This window comes from Simochromis diagramma, unplaced genomic scaffold (genome assembly GCF_900408965.1).
Source record: "Simochromis diagramma unplaced genomic scaffold, fSimDia1.1 OVJJ01000802.1, whole genome shotgun sequence".
NCBI lineage: Eukaryota > Metazoa > Chordata > Actinopteri > Cichliformes > Cichlidae > Simochromis > Simochromis diagramma.
In genome coordinates this window covers 11,074,004-11,093,639 of record NW_024387492.1, presented here as the reverse complement: position 1 = coordinate 11,093,639, position 19,636 = coordinate 11,074,004, and the positions used below count along the sequence as shown (strand labels likewise).

The 19,636-nt window shown below is 41.7% G+C and overlaps 1 protein-coding gene across 1 annotated transcript; it reads right to left on the bottom strand.

The window, feature by feature from the left end:
• Positions 1–1,831: 1,831 nt before the first annotated feature.
• On the bottom strand, positions 1,832–19,085 carry LOC120725176 (hydroperoxide isomerase ALOXE3-like). Its single transcript, XM_040017907.1, has 15 exons — positions 18,953–19,085; positions 18,659–18,813; positions 8,408–8,612; positions 8,192–8,273; positions 6,290–6,412; positions 6,064–6,167; positions 5,659–5,831; positions 5,439–5,582; positions 5,063–5,266; positions 4,826–4,912; positions 4,554–4,720; positions 4,186–4,307; positions 3,993–4,093; positions 3,131–3,301; positions 1,832–3,027 (listed from the first exon to the last, which is right to left on the bottom strand). The coding sequence occupies exons 2-15, from the start codon at positions 18,803–18,805 to the stop codon at positions 2,848–2,850; spliced, it is 2,010 nt and encodes a 669-aa protein (XP_039873841.1). The 5' UTR covers positions 18,806–18,813; positions 18,953–19,085; the 3' UTR covers positions 1,832–2,847.
• Positions 19,086–19,636: the final 551 nt, after the last annotated feature.

Here is a 19,636-nt window from a genome sequence, read left to right as displayed (position 1 = left end):
TTTTATCCCCTCATATCCAAGTGAACTTTGTTGGTAATCAGATAGGTGTTAGTTGAAATTTCTAAATATATTGCATAAAAAAAAGAGAATCCACACATTGCTTGAAGTCCCATCAGGTCCAAAAAATAGAGTTGTACACAGTATTGATGTGCAGGGTGTACCAGAAGTGTGGGATCAGTAGCTGTACACATAGAAGGTAATTATCAAAGTAAAAATTTGAATAAAGATCAGAATAAAGTCCTCTATATGATATAAAATGATTTAAGTAATATAGAAACATCACTATAGAAGGGTTTTATAGTGTATCTCACCAAATTTCACCTTGTAGAGAGGATGGATCTCAGGGAAGGTGCGGAAAGTAGCAATAGCAAAGACCTCTGCCAGATAGTGAGTGCTCATGAGGTGATAGACTGCTTGATGTTCCAGTAGATCTGCACTTTTAATAAACAGCTTGGCTAGCAGCCATTCTGCCTCACTGAGTCACTGGGCAGAAAGATGTGGTTCTGCTCAGAAGGCTGTTGATGCAGCTGTAATAGAAAATATATTGAAAGATATTGTACTGATGCTTCTGAATAAAACCCCAACCCATTTATAATGCAGATTTCCAATGGTACCAATGAATAGTATCCTCTGTATTTACAGTCCTGTTGGAAGTCATCTAAAAAGCAGTAACGGTGCATTACCACACCCTGAACTGCCCCTCTTCCTAATCTTTGACACATGACACGTTCCCGCCACGATGTTCTGTGCACCTCTTGATCCCATTTGGGATTTTATATCAGGAAGAAGGAACACGAGAAGCTGGAGAAACACCAAGGGCTCAGAGAAGAGCTCGAGAGGATGTGGAGGGTGAAGGTAACGGTGGTCCCCGTGGTAATCGGAGCAATAGGTGCGGTGACTCCCAACCAAGCTAGGCGAGTGGCTCCAGCAGATCCCGGGAATAACATCGGAGATCTCTGTCCAGAAGAGCGCAGTCCTGGGAACAGCTAAGATCCTGCACAGGACCCTCAAGCTCCCAGGCCTCTGGTAGAGGACCCGAGCTTGAAGGATAAACCGCCCGCAGGGGCGTGCTGGGTGTTTTTATATGTATATATATATATATATATATATACATATATATATATATATATACATATACATACATACATGTGTGTGTGTGTGTCTGTATGTATGTATGTTAATATCTAGAAAGTCAAGTTAATTTAAGGGGGAAAAAATCAAAGTACACATAGTGACAGCCATTCCTACAATTCCTAAAATGATATTAAACAAATGTATGATAGAGTGTACAATAGATAACAGTGACTTATTTAACACGAGTTCAGATGATTAAACTTGAAAGTGTTGTCAAAGTTTAAATGTAAGTTTGGTATTGGAACATAAAATCTGTTTCTCATTACTGGAAAACAGTACTGGTCAGGCAAGATGTTTGTTTTGGGTGTGTTTTTCTTCTCTTCCAAGATATCCACCTCCGTCAGGCATCACCAGGAAAATAATCTGATTCGTGATAAAAGTCAGATAATGATTAACATCTTAAAAATCTACAGGCTTTAAAGTCACAGTCCTTATTTACAAAGAATAACATTTACATATAAAAGTTTCTTTTCCAAGATTTATTTTGAGAATCACTGTCTGAATGTTCGGCTGAAATTGTCCACTCCCCTTTCTGTTCCACATAAAGTGATGTACTGTATATGTGGTCTAGTGACACCAGCTCACATGCGTAATGCGGGCAAGCTGTTGTCACCTTTAGCTTTTATTTACCCATGATTGCATTTTGGAAACTACAGAAAAAGAAATCAGAGATGCAAAAAGATTTTTAATGCTTGAATTTGCTGAGCCTCATTAGTGTTTCTTTATTGGTATTTAATGTCACACCAAGATGAAAATGAAAACATACAGCTTTATACAAAGAGTGATTGTTCCCACCGTTCTGTCATGAATAAATTTCCTCCTTTCAAAAGAAAGTGAAAAAATGTATATTGTACATTGCTTAACATATTTGTTAGGCCATCTGTTATGAAAACACAAAATAAATATTTTAGAAATTTGCCAAAAAGTTGTTTAAAATTAAGAATTATATTGTTATTAGGGAAATAAAGTGAGTTCACATTTTTATACCCAAATTTTAGCCAACACATTGGACTTGAACCAAGCATATATTTTTTTTCTGTTCAGGAATACAAGTAAATAATAAAATTTGGTATCTTAATTAAAAAATAATGAGCTTTACTATTTCTTCTTCTTTTTTTATAAAACAGTAAATTTGAAAATTAATGGATAACTATACTTACAATGCAGCTCGTGCATACTGCTGCACTAACCATTACACAAACATAAAAAATGATTTTGGTCATTACCAGTGCTTTTTATTTTAGACAACTGTGCTATAAACCTTACATTGGCTCACAGTCTAAATCTTCAGCATTGTAAAAGAAGAAATAACCTTTACATATCCTTGGTAACATTAGCTATGCACACACTATGTGTCAATCATGTGCCTCCTACAACCAAAAAAAAGGAGTGATGGTCTCAGATGTGCATGTTACTTTCAGTCGTATAGGAACAAACTATTTTAATTGTATGTACATTCTTTAAAAAGCATGAAATTATAACAAATTAAAAACCATTTTATCATTTTATTATAAAAAAAAAAAAAAAAGTCCCCCAATGTCCCCAAACTAATCTCTTAATCTAGGTAATACACAGTAGATACAAAAAATGAACATGCCTATTTATCATGATACAACTAACATATAAAACCTGAGAAGCTGCCAGCGTCACCTCACTTGGTACTATATGTACCAGAATTATAGACAAAGAAAGCAGGATACCATGTATTGTTGACTAAATGGTTACACTGTTCTCTATTTCAGTCGGGTTCAGATATGTGTAGGGTACTTCAAGCCGAGAATTTCTTGCTGTAATTTCTTCACTGAGGTAGGACAGCTCTGCTTGAAACTCTTTAATCATTTGTTTCGGGGTAGGTTCATCGAATCGTTCTTCAGGGTACTGACCCAACAGAACCTGCAGAAGCAAAGTTAGTTGGTCAGACTAACAATATTTTATTTGTGATATTTTTTTTTAAAGGAATATAAATAAAGCATGAAAAGAAAAAAAAGATACATACCACATCTGTATACTTGTGGGAAAGTACCCAAAGCATTCCTGCAAACTTTACTGTCTCCCCAATATTTGGAAGAGTCTCCAATAATGTCGTCATGCTTGACTGCCCCTTTGTGGTTGGAGCAGGTTTGTGAAGCAAGCCTGAGCCATAGGGCATCCAGGAGCTGTAGTCAAACTAGAATGAAACAGAAGTTTTTATAAATGACTTTATTTTTCAAACAAAGGACATAGCTATTGTATCTATGTAAATAAGGGTAGATATCTGTTCTCATGTTAAACATTATCTGTCAATATCTTCAGAGCTACAGCAAATTCTATTATTCTTCAATTATGTTTTTCTGATACATAAAGCAAAGGGAATTATAGTCGGAGAGAATAACTGACAAAGCAGATTTTACTAAATGTTTTATATAGTTATATAAATGATAAATGTGGTCCAAGATTTTGCGTGCCATAATGTGCGTTTTTTGATTTTTGCTTCACCTTATGATAACATTAGGTGAAAGTTGAATATCTGGAAAATGTAGTTGGTTTCAGAATGTCAGAATTTGACAACATTCACATGTTTGCATAAAATCTGATAACTCAGCTTATCCCAGCATGATGGGACAATGATCCAAAGAACTGGGTGCAGTAACTTGGAATGACTTGACCCAGCCAAATGCTCCTAAATTTCTTGTAAAATTATGAGGTGTTTCTCTGGATCTGCTGCAGTATGTATCCTTTACAAAAATGCAAACCAGGGAAACATGGAATAGAATAGAGACACTTCTCTGTGGCCAAAAGGCAGCTGAATCAATTCCTTATTGGAGATGCAAAGACTCACTGTACTTGATCAAACATAATTACATAGCGTGCTGTCATACCTGTCCATTATTGAGTGCAGCATGTTGAACTGACACTGTGAAGATCACCATGGTGATAAACTTGATCACCTCCTCAACAGTATTAAAGGATGCCGGAAACCCTGTTAACAGAACGCTCGCTGTCAGTCACTATATTTTTCATTATAACCTAGGCTTTATGTGACAAATATAATTAAGGGTATTTATTATTTACCAGAGAGTTTGTTTCCTAAGACGCCATGTGTAAATATCTCATTGATCCATTCCTGCAGCTCGGTGTCCTTGCACACATCGCTGTCTGATGGATAATAGTGCTCCACTATATACTTAACAAAGCTGGTAAAAATATGTAATATATGCATGTAAATACAATTTTATATTAAATTTGCATTGTAAAACCATATTAACACCAAGTTCCATCAATTAATCATTGTTGTAGTTGCAAAAATATAAATGCAATGTGTAGTGTACCAAACTAACAAAATCAGATTAATATTATCTAGTAATGAACACCTTGCAGCTGTATTGCAATGCTGTTGCTTAAAAACTGTAGTATTTCCATACAGTTAATTTAATCCTGACCTGTTGATGATGTTCCACAGCTTGAGGCCATCATCTCTGTAGTAGAAATTGGGGATTGACTGCAGTCCTCGTGCAGCGATGTTCTCTGGCAGGCAGAGGGAGCTGTAGGTCATTCTGGAGAGACCCCGTCTCATGAGCTCTTTTATCCCCTCATATCCAAGTGAACTCTATTGGTAATTAAATAGTTGCAGTTTGGTAGGTTTCTGGAATTTATAGTTATGGAAATATAAAATACAAGAACTATGAGAGCGTTGGGATGTACATATGCATACAATGGTTAAAGGCCCATCAGGTCCCAAAAGAGAGTTGCGAGCCCCGCTGTTTATGTTCAGAGTGTAACGGAAGTGTGGGATCAGAAGCTGTGCAGACAGAGGGTAAAATGCCAAATACAAGTTAGAATACAAATCAAAGTGAAGTTCTGTTAACAGAAAAGAAATTATTTTTAATGTTGAAATATGTTTTTCTATAGTATATTTTACCACATCTGTTAATTTGTGGTGTCATTTTACCTTGTAGAGAGGATGAATCTCAGGGAAGCAGCGGAAAGTAGCAATAGCAAAGACCTCTGCCAGAAAGTGAGTGCTCATGAGGTGATAGACTGCTTGATGTTCCAGTAGATCTGAACTTCTAAAAAACAGCTTGGCTAGCAGCCAGTCTGCCTCAGAGTCACTGGGCAGAAAGATGGGGTTCTGCTCAGAAGGCTGTTGATGCAGCTGGATTTATAAGAAAATAAAGATAATAAATATATTGAAAAAATAAAAACAAAAAGAGAGAAAAACTACAACTTAAATGCATAATGATACCAGTGGCTCCACACGCACGTCATCACTGCGCAACACAAAAGAGCTCATAATATGAATGCCATCTGTTCTCTTAGTAAAATACCTGTATTGCAATTGGCATCAGTTTGTTCTCTGGGTTCATGTAGAACAAACACAAGCCAGCTGCCACTTGCAGAGGGTGACCATCACACATCCTGGTGGGTATTCCATCCATGATCTTCTGGTCACAGATGAAGATATTTCCTTTCTGAACAAACAACAGAGAACAGAAGCTCAGAAGTTAACTGGAGACAGCAAATTTTAAAACTACGTTTCATTCATACCCCCATTTCCTGCTTCAAGGAGGTCCCATCTCTCAGGAATGGCTTCACCATCTCCTCTGTGACGGAAAAGTTTGGGGGAAGTTCTGAGCACCTCTTGATCACATTTGGGTTTATAGCATTCAGAAACTGGAATCCAAAAAAGTCATCATCCTTCCAGTGTTGCATGACATACTCTGAAACACATTGGCAAAAAATATTGTTTCCTATCTTGTCAGTAATCATTGAGCTTTTACAAATGAGTACCTGCTCATAATCACTGCTAACAACAAAGAAAAACAAGATTCAGACTGTCCTTTATAATACGGCCCAATAAAACAGTCTAATTTCTTCAGGTTTAGCTGCTGACAGTTATTGACGCCATCAGCCGTTGATGTAGATGTATTTCACCAAGATGGTGTTTTCTACCTGATATTGTAGTCTTTTTGAACCAAAAGATCTTCTTCATATCATCTGTGTTTTTCCATTGTTCAGTAGATCCAGCGAGCCCCTTGAACATCAGTTCAGCACCACTAAGTGAGGAGGAGTAAGAAAAATTTTAAACAAGATACATGACCAGTAATTCACAATTCAAGAAAATATTTTGCCCTTTTTTGGAGCTACTATTAAGATACAGATTGAATTCCTAACTTACATCATCCTTTTGGTATGAAACATCTCATCTGATTTGGCTGCAGAGAAACGTAGTTCAGCTGGAAACTCAGACACATTTTTAAAATGGCTGTGGTGTGGTAGCTTTTCATCTGTGATCTCCCATCTAAAAACAACAACAAAAAGAAAAGTGTAAAGTCACGTGTATAGCTCAATGTTTAATGTTAAAAGACACAAAAGTAAGAGTATTAGCAGGGGCGGATCTAGAGAAATTTTCTTAGGGTGGCATGAGGGTGGCAAAGAAATCAAATGGGGTGGCAAAATCAAAGCCTTTTTTTAAAACACATATGCAGGTGGTTACATATGGTTAAAATAATTCAAATGCAGTAAGTATACACGTTTTTCATAGAAATATAGTCTATAACTTAATTATTGTCTGTAGCCCACATAATGACACACTTTAGTTACATAAAACATGTGAGTTTTGATCTTATGTACTGTATAGCCTGTATAATAAATAAATATGTAGCCCAATAACTATAAAATCCAGAAAGCTACACAAAATGAGGCGGTTCATTTACAAACACAAGTCTAATTAAGCTTCAGACTGTTTTTTGTTAGAAAACAATCACATTGTTACATGCTTAAATTACACAAAATGTCAGAAATCTGCACTGTCATGAACAAAAATTTAAACCTAATTTTTCACGATTTGTTGGATTAACCCACTGAGGTCTGAAATACAACCGGCCATTTTTGACTCCTTTTGAATTTACGTTTGTATTTCACCCTCAAATTGTTTCATTTTGTTTTTTTCCCCTTACCTTGTTTGGTATCATTCTTTTCAGCTCAACTGAATTTAGTTTTTTTTTTCACTGACATACTGCATTAGTATTACTGATCTGAAATCACACAAAGAACTTAAAAATCCTAGTAGTATTTTTTTTTTCTGTAAAAAAACCACAGACATGTTGAGTAAATTTTTATAACTTGAAATGCAAATATAAAATGTACATTTTGTAAACATATACAACTATTTATCTAAAAATGCAGCCAATACACCTGCCGTTTTTTTTTTCATTTTGTACAACCATTTAAAAATATTACTAAAACTAAAATGAGAGAACAATCAGGTGTTGCAATAAGATGCCCCACAAATGATGTGTGCCAGTAAAAAAGAAGTTTGTCCATCAAAAGACAGAACAGCACAGGGATAAACCTGCAGGCCTGACAACAGGAGGTGTATCACTCCGCTGGTTTTCTACTTAGTGACAGTGTTTACGTTGCAAATGTGCCCCTGTGACATTCATTAGTGCCCTCACTGACACACAAAACAAAACGACTACACAACAGAACAACCACACAAGACAACACAACACACTAAGTATACACTCCACACTAAACGTCACAAATCTCCCACATCTAAAAACTCTCTCGCTCTCTCTCACTCGCTCTGGCTCGTTGCGTGGCTGCAGCTTGTTGCTATGTCAGCTTACATCAGTCATGTGATTTGGAGGTGCAGCGTGTCCGTGGACCACAGAGGGTTAATAACACTCACCTTCCTTCCATTTCCAGAGTGTAACATCTGTGTAAAAAGCGAAATTCCCATGGTGTTGTTCAAAATGTGCTCTGGCACAATCATAAACATCGCTTGCTACTGAAAACAAGAAAAAATCCAGTCCTGCTATGGGCTGAACCATTTGTTAATGGTGGTGGGGGGAAACACTATGCAATATATCAGTTTTAGCATTTATATTCACTGTTGACTGTAACTACGCTCAAACTGTTAATGCTATCTTATTTTAATAAACAACACTGTCATATGGAAAACTGGGGTGGCACTTGGGGTGGCAAGGGATCATTTTAGGGTGGCACTTGCCACCCCATGCCACCCTTCTAGATCCGCCCCTGAGTATTAGCAGTATAAATATGCATGTGAACTTACTGGTACAATTTCTTTTTATCTAGTAGCTCATTTCTTCTGTGGTCAATCAGCAGAGGATGATCATCCTCAAAAACCTTCATAGCTGTGAGGTATAAAAACGGTTTCAAATAAATAAAAAAAATAGTCAAAAGCAAAATACAACAATGTTTGAAAAACATTCAATGATATTAGCATCATTAACTTATAATGAATTGCCATTTCATTTTTTTAGAAGACCTCGCCCTCCTCTGAGCTCCACCAGCTCTCCCCTGGAGATCCATCTGTAACAGGGGAAGAGAACGACGTCTCCCTCTGGAGTGGTCACCACTATTCTGGAGCAGTACCACTCATCTTCTGAGATTAGAAAAAATGGATCTTTCTCAGCCTTGACAAGAAGAAGCTTTCCCAGTGACATACTGGTTTTTATGGTGTACGCTCCTGTCTGGAAGTCAGAATATAAAACAAACGTTAAAAAGCAAACTCATTGCATTATTCAACTTTATCATACATGCATGTTGAAAGCAAGCTAGAGACTCCTGCAATAGTGCAGTCACTCAAGTTAAAGCTTTCAAGTGCTAGAGAAAAAAAGACAGAATTTAGTGGACTTCAATATACATTCACAGGACACTATATTAGGTACACCTTTTCTGCTGCTCATTAATGCACAAATATGATCAATCAAATGGCAACAACTAGATTCATTTTGGGATACAGACATGGTAAACCCTGCTGAAATTCAAACTGAGCATCAAAAGCCTGGGTGAATATTGGAGTTGTCTTGATTTCTGCTGCAAGGGTCACAATTTGGCATAATGAAAGCATAATACAACATGAAAGCATGGACATGTTGAAAGCATGGACCAGGCTGCTGGTGGTGTAATGGTGCGGGAATAATTTTCTTGGCACCTTCTAGGCCTCTTAGTACCACTTGAGCATCATTCAAATGATCTAAAACATGCTTCTTGAACATTACAATGAGCTCACTGTACTCAAATGGCCTCCACCGTTACCAGACATCAGAGCTCCTTTGGCATGTTTTGGAACAGAAGATGCACATCATGGATACACAGCTGGAAAATCTGGTGCAACTGCAAGATGGCTCAAATTCTCAGAGGAATTTTTCTCTATTAAGGCAGTTCTGAAGGAAAATAGTGTTCCCTCCCCAATACTAGCAAGGTGTACCAAACCACTGGCTGGGGAGAATTTGTCATTGTTATAGTCCATAAACAATTCAATCCAGTAGTTTTTATTATATTTCTTAAAAATAATATTTTTTGCATCATTTCAATCAATCAATCAATCAATGAAGGCTTTATTCGCCACGTGCAGGTTGCCCTGCAGTGAAATAGGACCCCCCCCCCCCCCGACCTTACACACACAACACAGACATCACATGGGGATACAGGTCGGAGATCGGTAGCGTTACAGAAAAAAAAAACCCCACTGAAATATACACTACAATGGGAAAGTACAAGAGTCCTGGGAGGACAGCATGAGAACAGGAAACAAAAAAACTCCTCTGCAGAAAAAAGCACATAAATGTCCACAGCACAACATTATGGAACACGTGACAAGCCACAGGGTCGGATGGGGGATGAGGAGTAATCCGAAGCAAACACAGCAGCCATCCTGCCCAGCGCTACCATTCCAGCGCGGGCTCAGACCCGCCGTGTTCCCAGGAGGGAGCAAGCATCGAAGGATAATTTACAACATTATGAATGAAATGGGCTCTATTTGGAAGCAGCCGGCCCCCTCCCCTTTCGACGGGTTGTGTGTCAGACTTTAAATCATCAAACTGTAAATTATAAATTTTAAATTGTTATTGATCCCTTTACCCCGAGTCCTAAAGCGTATATTTATTTTCTTACTGTTCTTATATTTATTGTTTGTTTACTTGCACTGCCGTAACTGGAGCCTCGTCGTCTCGTCTCTCTATATACTGGACTGTATGTAGCGGAGATGACAATAAAGTTTACTTTGACTTCAGCAGCGGGCAGGCGCACCGAGGGCTCTCGTGCTCACTTTTCACATATAGAATTTCAAAAAAACATCGGTGCAAATTATAAGTCTGTATCATAATGTCTGGTGTTTTCGTGTTTGTTGTTTTGTTTTATTTTTGTTTTATTTTGCGAGTTATTAGATGCTGCTCCAGCCAGCCAGAGAATCCCCCGCCGCCCCGCCCTCTCCTCCCTGTGCGCACCCCGCAAACGGAGGGGGCCCTTACTCCCAGCAAATGGGTGATATGTAACATAGTTAAATAGAGTTGAAGTTAAATCCCGCTAAATGGGACATTGGCGCCACCTACTGTCGAAAAAGTCACCCTGTAATAGTCACAAAGGGCAAGGGATTCTGGGTAATCCTCAGAATAATGGAGGATTCCTGCGAGGTAAGGAATGCGCAAATGTCGTGGGGAGGAAAAATCATATCGCAGGCTGTTAAAGTAATACAGTCTGACCCGATTATTTTTGTTGTTTATACATCATTTGTTGCGGGTCATTTCTCCAGTCTTTATGTTGAACTGAGTGCACGTTTATGTGAGATTTCTTTATTGGGAGGAGAGGAAACAAAATGGGAGCATAGTTAGCTAACTCTGTTGTTGCTTTCCCGTTTAGATTTTGTGCTGATTGCCCACGACATTAAAAAGAGAGCATTCTAACCATTGCCTTTTTGTTGTGAATGCAGGTATGTGACTGTGCCACACTGTTTAGAGAATTTACATTGTTTCATGTACAGCTTTAAAATATATTTCTATATTCCTTTCATTTGGGAAATTTAACATGTAATGTTAATGGTGTTGAAGTTTTTCTATTTTGGTTGTATAAATTTACCACTATACGATCACACTGCAAGTGGAAGGGTAATCCTCAGAATAATGGAGGATTCCTGCGAGATTTTGTGCTGATTGCCCACGACATTAAAAAGAGAGCATTCTAACCATTGCCTTTTTGTTGTGAATGCAGACCAGAGAAGACACTACACAGAGGTCACATTGGTGCCGTGACTCGTTCGTGACGCTGCTGAATCGGGCTGGTGTCTTCTCGTCACAGCATCATCGTGGAGCATCAGCTGCCTTATTGTTTAGTCTGTTGGGTAACGGAATCAAACTTTGGGGACTGTTGGACATACTTTTATATTGGCTTTGTATATTGCCATATTGTATTAAGTCCACCCTAGCTCTATTAATATTCTGCTAGATATGGATCTAAGTGACTCTGATGACACCCCAAATGTGACTCCCCTTGTTGTGGGTAGGGGCAGAGGGTTCACAACTGTTCCTTTTTCACTGGGTGACTGTCGGGTGGGGCATAGAGCAGCAGATAGTTCTTGTGAGCTTGTGGCTGAGTCGCAGTCAGTACAGGGCACTAAGTCATCTACCTCAGACCCCCCAGTAACTGATGTGAGTCTAGTCGACCAAATGAGCGACATTGTGCAGCAAATTGGGCAACGCCTGGCTGATAGCATTCTGTCACACCTGACTACGCCACACACTTCGAGCCCTGCATCTGCTACATATACATGTCCTGAGGTGGCGCATGAAACAACAGATCTCCCCTCCAGCCGCTCACTAGATCTCTCTCAAGTCCAGCTGGTGGCTCCACGACAGGTTAAAGACCCACCTGTGTTTCGGGGGGAGAGTTCAGACTCATTGTCTGTTGATGAGTGGCAGGAAGCCATGCAGAGTTACATAAAGAAGAGTGCCATTCTTCCAGAAAACCAAGCTGAGGAGATTTTGATGCATCTGAGAGGCAGGGCAAAAGATGTTGTGAAATTTGGTGTGAGGAATGGTGGAATTGATGTCCAGCATAATCCACAAGCTATCTACAGACTTCTGCACAAACATTTTAGTTCCACCCAGTGCTCGTCTGTGCCCCTGGCTGACTTTTATTCCACCCTGCCGAAGGACCGAGAGGATCCATATGAGTACTGGCTGAGGCTGAACAAGGCTGCTGATGTTGTTGGCAACTGTCTTAAGGAGCAGGGGAAATCTTTTGAGAACTCTGGTGTGGAGGTTGCACGCATGTTCATCAGACACTGCCCCTGCAGAGACTTGGCTCTTATTTTTAGAACCAAAACATGTGATAAATGGTCAGCTCGTGAAGTTCAAGAGGTACTGGATGAGTATCACCTGGGTAAGGGGTTTCAGTCTCCTCCACAGACGGGTAACTGTGTCTATGTGAATAAGGCAGAGGTTAGCACAAATGGTACTCCTTGTTTGGCTGACCATGAGCAGAGGCCAGCTGTGAGTCAGGATGGCTCTGCTATTGAGAGGTTGATCAGCATGCTAGAGAAGGTGCTGCTTCAAGGCCCAGGCTATGCTCGAGCTAATGCCAGGCGACAGAGTGCCCGACTGCCGAGAATACCGGGCTTAGATGACACACCATGTTCCATCTGCAGAGATAGCTCCCACTCCACACTCACGCACTGTCGGGAAAACGGATTGTGCTTCCTGTGTCACCTACCTGGTCATTCGAGACGTAACTGCCCAGAGGGCAAGTGTACTCCTTCCAGTGGTCATCAGGGAAACTGAACGATCTGCGTGGAGGGGAGGACAGCGCAGATCCAGCAAGTAAGCCTCCCATCTTGGATGTGACTGATATTAATGATTATGACACTTTGTATTCTACTTACAGTGGCATTGTCCCGCCAAATAAAACACTGATTGCACAGGGCTTGCATAGGCTCTCAAACACTGACAGTTTATTCTACTCTGCAGTGACTACTAGTGGTGGACAAGTTCTTAAAGCATTAGTGGACAGTGGATCTATGGCGTGCACCATAAGTGAGACAGTTGATGAGAAACTTTCACAATCGATACCTGATATTGAGAGACGTTCAGCTGAAGACGTTGTCATTGTTGGTTGTGGGGGTCACCTCGTTACGCCTTCTGCTATGTATGATCTTACAGTGTCAATATATGGCTTTAAGGTGGTGATTCCTGTTCTGGTGGTTCCGGGCCAGGCTGATGACATGATTCTGGGCAGCAATGCGATAAAGTGGCTTATTTCACAGTTAAAAATGACTGTTGGTACCCAGGATGATGCTTTTCCTCATTTGGCAACTTTGCTGTCCTATTCTGATGACTGTGGTGGCAGAGCAATGCCTCCAAGTTTTGGCACTGCAAAGCTTAAGAGACGCATCACCTTGCAGCCCTTGTCTGAACATTTAGTGTGGGCTAAGCTGCCTGCTCCTGATGCCTCAGCGGTGGGAAGTGCTGTCATTGTTGAACCCACTCAGTCTCGATCCAAACCTGCACAGATCCTAGTGGGGCGAGTTGTCACTTCCTTGTTTGGGGATGGTTGGGTCCCTGTTAAAGTGGTGAATCCCTCCGACAAGCCCCTCACTCTCAGGAGAAATGCTAAGGTTGCTGATGTGTCCCCCTGTCTTTCTGTGCAGGACTTACCTGAACCTGTTCAAATTCGATCCAGTACACAATACACACAGAACTCGGCGCCCGCACCGAGATCAGAAGCGGAGATGTCACAACGCTTGTGTGATTTGGGCCTGCAGGACCTGGACCTCTCGTCCTGTGAAGTTTCCCCAGAATGGAGAGATAGGCTGCTGCGACTCATTGAGCAGTATGAGTCCATCTTTTCAAGGCACAAAATGGACTGCGGTGAGGCTGCTGACTTTGTCCACAGAATCCGCCTGGTGGATGACAAGCCCTTCAGACTGCCATACAGACGGGTCCCACCATGCCATTACGAGAAGCTTCGCACTGCCCTAGATGAGATGGAGGAGTCAGGGATAATCCGTAAGTCCCAGAGTGAATTCTCATCCCCCCTTGTCTTAGTTGTTAAGCCAAATGGTGACCTGCGCATATGCAATGACTTTAGATGGTTAAATGCAAGAACAGTTAAAGATGCACATCCATTGCCTCATCAGTCAGACGCCCTCGCAGCACTTGGTGGGAATGTTTTTTTTTCTACTATGGATCTCACATCGGGGTTTTACAATGTCAGACTCCACGAGGACGACAAAAAATACACGGCATTCTCCTCCCCATTTGGCCTTCATGAATATAACAGGATGCCTCAAGGCCTGACAAATAGTCCTGCTACTTTTATGCGAATGATGATGTCCATTTTTGGTGATGAGAACTTCACAAGTTTGTTGTGTTATCTGGATGACCTTATGGTCTATGCCCCATCCGAACAGGTGGCTCTTGAACGTCTGCAGGTGGTTTTCTCACGACTTTCTGCCAACAACCTGAAGCTCGCACCAAAGAAATGTCACTTTCTTCAGCGGTCTGTGAAGTTCCTGGGACACATCATATGTGGTGAGGGTGTGAAAACAGACCCAAGTAAAGTACAGGCTATAGACAATGTGGAGGAAGCAGACCTGATGGAGTCTGACGGGGGTGACACCATGTGCAAGGAAAATCAGATCCTTCCTGGGGATGGTTCTCTACTACCATCATTTTATCGAGCGGTGCTCTGCAAAAGCTAAGCCACTGTTTGATCTTGTGGCTGAACCAGCTGCGCTACGCAAGAGAGGTAGAGGCCGTAAGCCTAAATTTAAAAGGGGCCACGTGAAGCTGTCTCCGGCTGACTGGACTGATGAGTGCAGGGAAGCATTCAAGGCCCTAAAACATGAACTTGTGCATAGTGTCACATTAGCCCATCCAGATTTTACTGCGCCCTTTCTCCTTGCAGTTGATGCTTCCTTTGACGGCCTCGGAGCCGTCCTCTCACAGTTGCCCCCTGATGGTAGCATCGCCAGACCAGTGGCATTCGCCAGTAAGACCCTGTCACACTCTCAGCTAAACTATCCAGCGCATCGTTTGGAGTTTCTTGCTCTGAAATGGGCAGTCTGTGACAAGTTTAGCCATTGGCTGAAAGGGAGCCACTTCACAGTGTGGACGGACAATAACCCGCTGACATACATCTTAACCAAGCCTAGGTTAGATGCATGTGAGCAACGATGGGTTTCAAAGCTTGCAGCATACAGTTTTGAACTGAAGTATGTCCCTGGCACCAAAAATGTTGTCGCGGATGCATTGAGTAGAGAGCCATTTGTCCAGTCGTGCATAGGCCACAGGCTAGTCACTGAACCTTATGCTGCCCTATTGAACCAAATGCACGGTCTGGTGGATGGGACTGTGCAGGATATGTTTCGGTGTGCTGCAAACTGCCAGTTGGTTGTGGATCAGTCTGAGGAAGGAGCTACAACTATCCTAGCTAACCCTCAAGGTTCTCTCTCGTCACAGGATGTTTCTGCTGTGTTGGCTGCACATGACACTGGTGGTATCAGCCATGTGAGAGGTGTGGGATCTGATACCCCTCAGGTCCCAACTATTGCCCGTCCAGCCTGTACGCCGAGAAGTGAACTCGCTAACCTGCAGGAACAGGATGAGGTTTTGGGCAGAGTTTCCTTTTATGTCCGGCGTCACAAGAGGCCCACCAGGCGTGAACGTGCTGGCGAGTCCCGTGGTGTGATGAAATTACTCAGACATTGGTCCAGGCTCTTGATTAAAGATGGTATGTTGTATAAGGTGAAGAAAGACAGGAACATGAACATGACGATTTACCAGTTTGTTGTCCCAGACACTCTGAAGACTGAAGTTCTCCGAGGCATCCATGATACGGCGGGTCATCAGGGCCAAGTCCGCACCCTGTCTCTTGCAAGGCAGAGATTCTTTTGGACAGGGATGGAGCGTGACATCATCAATCATGTGAAAGGCTGTTTTCGTTGTGTGGTTGGGAAAACCCCAGAGCCGAATGACCGTGCCACACTGGAGAGCATTTGTACCACTGAACCGATGGAGCTAGTCTGCATCGACTTCTGGACTGCTGAACAGACTGACAAGAAGTGCGTTGATGTTTTGGTTGTCACAGACCATTTTTCCAAATTAGCGCATGCATTCCCTTGTAAGAATCAGTCTGCCAAGCAGGTTGCTCGCCGCCTGTGGAATGACTTTTTCTGTGTGTACGGCTTTCCCAGACGTATACACTCTGATCAAGGAGCCAACTTTGAGAGTCAACTCATTAAGGAGCTCCTGGACATGGCTGGCATCCAGAAATCACACACCACTCCTTACCACCCAATGGGGAATGGTATTGTCGAGCGATACAACAGGACCTTGGGAAACATGATACGGGCTTTGCCCCCTCAATCCAAAGCCAGGTGGCCGCAAATGCTTCAGATGTTGACGTTCTGCTACAATTGCACTGAACATGAAACAACAGGTTTCGCACCTTTTTTTCTCGTATTTGGGAGAATTCCTCGTCTGCCTGTTGATGTTGTTTTCCAGCATGTTCTCCCTGATGGTGCCGTTGTTGACCACGGTGAATTTGTCGCCCATTTGAAGCGTGACCTGTCTGAGGCTGCCCGCATTGCCAGGCAGAACAGCCGTATTGCCCAGGCTCGCCAGGCGAAGAATTATGACCGCAAGGCTAAGGGTGCGCCCCTCTCAGTCGGTGACAGAGTCTTGCTTGCTAATCGTGGTGAGAGAGGAAAGAGGAAGATCGCTGACAAATGGGAATCCACAGTTTTTGAGGTGGCATCTGTGAAACCTGACATCAATGTGTACCACATCAGAGACCCTGTGACTCTCAGGGAAAAAGTTGTTCACCGAAACCTACTACTTCCTGTGAGTTTCATTCCTGCAGGAAACGAGTGCATACCAGTGTCAACCTGCCCCTCTGTTGCGGATAGTGGACAAGGTGAACCAGAACTTCCAGGTGATGTGCAGGATGGTGAGACGAAGACGGTTCGCTGGCTCATGCAGATGGACCAAGCAAGTGACAGGGACTCTGCGGTTGGTCAACCTGGTTGTTCTCTTGGTGCGGCTTTCAGCGTCCCAACCTCTGAGGCAGAATCGACTGTGGCCCCGCCTGCTGGGTGTGACCCGTTGGTTTCCCGGTTGCCCTCCCCTGCCCCCTCTATTGAATCTGTTGTGTCCCGGAGTGCCTCCTCGCAGCTTCTGGCGGGAGATGCTCCACATGTCCTTTCCCCTGATCTTGTGACTGACACACGACTGAGTACAGAGGACCGTGTAGTGCGTACACAGCCACCACCTCTTTTGTACTAGATCAGGTAGACCTGTGAAACCTCCAACACGTCTCATTTGTGAGATCAATGAACAACAGGTTGATGATTCAGTGTCGACAGTTGACTCCTTGTTTTCATTTGTGCGAAATATGTTTTCAGGATAGATTACTAGCTGTTTTGTAAATGTGCTGTTACTCAGAACGTTTTGGGTAATACCTGCGTGGAGCAATGTTCACATCACGGGAGGTGTATACGGCATCTTTCATATCTGGGTTGGCAGGGGAATTGGCCGCTCTCTTGCTTGCCTTATTCCATATGGAAAGTTTTTTTAACTGACTTGAACTATAATGTGCTCCCACGGTCACACTGTTATGTTTTATGCATTGGAAGTTTCTGTTTTTCTGTTGTCATGCCCCAATTTAGCAGGATTTAAGGGGGGTGTGTGTAACATAGTTAAATAGAGTTGAAGTTAAATCCCGCTAAATGGGACATTGGCGCCACCTACTGTCGAAAAAGTCACCCTGTAATAGTCACAAAGGGCAAGGGATTCTGGGTAATCCTCAGAATAATGGAGGATTCCTGCGAGGTAAGGAATGCGCAAATGTCGTGGGGAGGAAAAATCATATCGCAGGCTGTTAAAGTAATACAGTCTGACCCGATTATTTTTGTTGTTTATACATCATTTGTTGCGGGTCATTTCTCCAGTCTTTATGTTGAACTGAGTGCACGTTTATGTGAGATTTCTTTATTGGGAGGAGAGGAAACAAAATGGGAGCATAGTTAGCTAACTCTGTTGTTGCTTTCCCGTTTAGATTTTGTGCTGATTGCCCACGACATTAAAAAGAGAGCATTCTAACCATTGCCTTTTTGTTGTGAATGCAGGTATGTGACTGTGCCACACTGTTTAGAGAATTTACATTGTTTCATGTACAGCTTTAAAATATATTTCTATATTCCTTTCATTTGGGAAATTTAACATGTAATGTTAATGGTGTTGAAGTTTTTCTATTTTGGTTGTATAAATTTACCACTATACGATCACACTGCAAGTGGAAGGGTAATCCTCAGAATAATGGAGGATTCCTGCGAGATTTTGTGCTGATTGCCCACGACATTAAAAAGAGAGCATTCTAACCATTGCCTTTTTGTTGTGAATGCAGACCAGAGAAGACACTACACAGAGGTCACAGATAGAAAACCGATCGGTGCCTGTACCATTCCCAATATGCGCTGGCTGATGTCGGGGCAGCACGAGTATGAGCAATTTTTTTTTTTTTTTTTTTTTTTTTTTTTTTGCCGATGCCCGTGATGCCGCCCCCCACTCCACAGCCACCCTGGGGCGCACTGACAGAGGGCATATTATGGCATCGGGTGCTGGTAGGTTCTCTGCCTAGTCCCTAATAGTGACTCAAAACATGGCTGGACTTTGCCTCTGGAAGAAGGAACAAGCCCCCCCACCCCTATTTTATAAACATTGTTACTCTGAATATATCTTACCTTGCCGGATTTAAAGTCGATGCCCAAGTTGTCCAACTTAGTTCGGTCACTCTGCCCTTCTGTTCCAAACAGGGTGATGTATATATTGTCCATTGTCCCTGCGTGTTTCATGTCACCAGTTGTCACCTCTAGCTTGTACACCGCCATGGTTATGTCTTTGAAAAAGTGTAGGAGAAGAAAATAAATCTCAAAAATATGATAGCATATCATATTTTATCCCGGGTATATTATTAAACCTAAAATGCAATGATAATCAGCTATCATAGCAAGCACAAGCGCAGTAAGTACACAAACCTTTGCTTTGGAGCCGTTCTTACTCTCCTCTTAGAGGCTGCACTAGTCGTTGGCTTTATTTGTGGTTTCAAGTAAAGTGGGAGTTTGATTTCTCCCTTTTAAAAATTCACTTAACAGGTATGCCTGGTTAATCAGGTTTGCTTGAGAGCAGCTCCTTAGATGAATGTATAGTCTATACTTGGAAAAAAACTCACAGACATTTTTCCAGATAATTATTGTTTTTCCGTTGGTTAGTAGATCCATTTAATATCAAATAAACAGCATCAATATAAATATAAACTGTCTAGTGTCAGTTGAGTTCCAGCCAATGCGCAACCCCGAATTGGATAAGAAATGGAAATTTAGGTTTATGAGAAAGTTTTGATTTTTAAGGTGATTTTTCAGTCATAGTTAGAAAGTGTTGGTTATGTGCTGTAACCCCTTTTTTGTGTAACGCTCTTAGAGCTACACTGGCTTATCCCCTTGTATATGTCTGTCAAAATAAAGTCACACACAGACACACACGTATATATACATATATATGTGTGTATATGTGTGTGTGTGTGTCTGTATGTATGCATGTCGCTGTATAATATCTACAAAGTCAAGTTAATTTAAGGGGGAAAAAAAATCAAAGTACACATAGTGACAGCCATTCCTACAATTCCTAAAATGATATTAAACAAATGTATGATGCAGTGTACA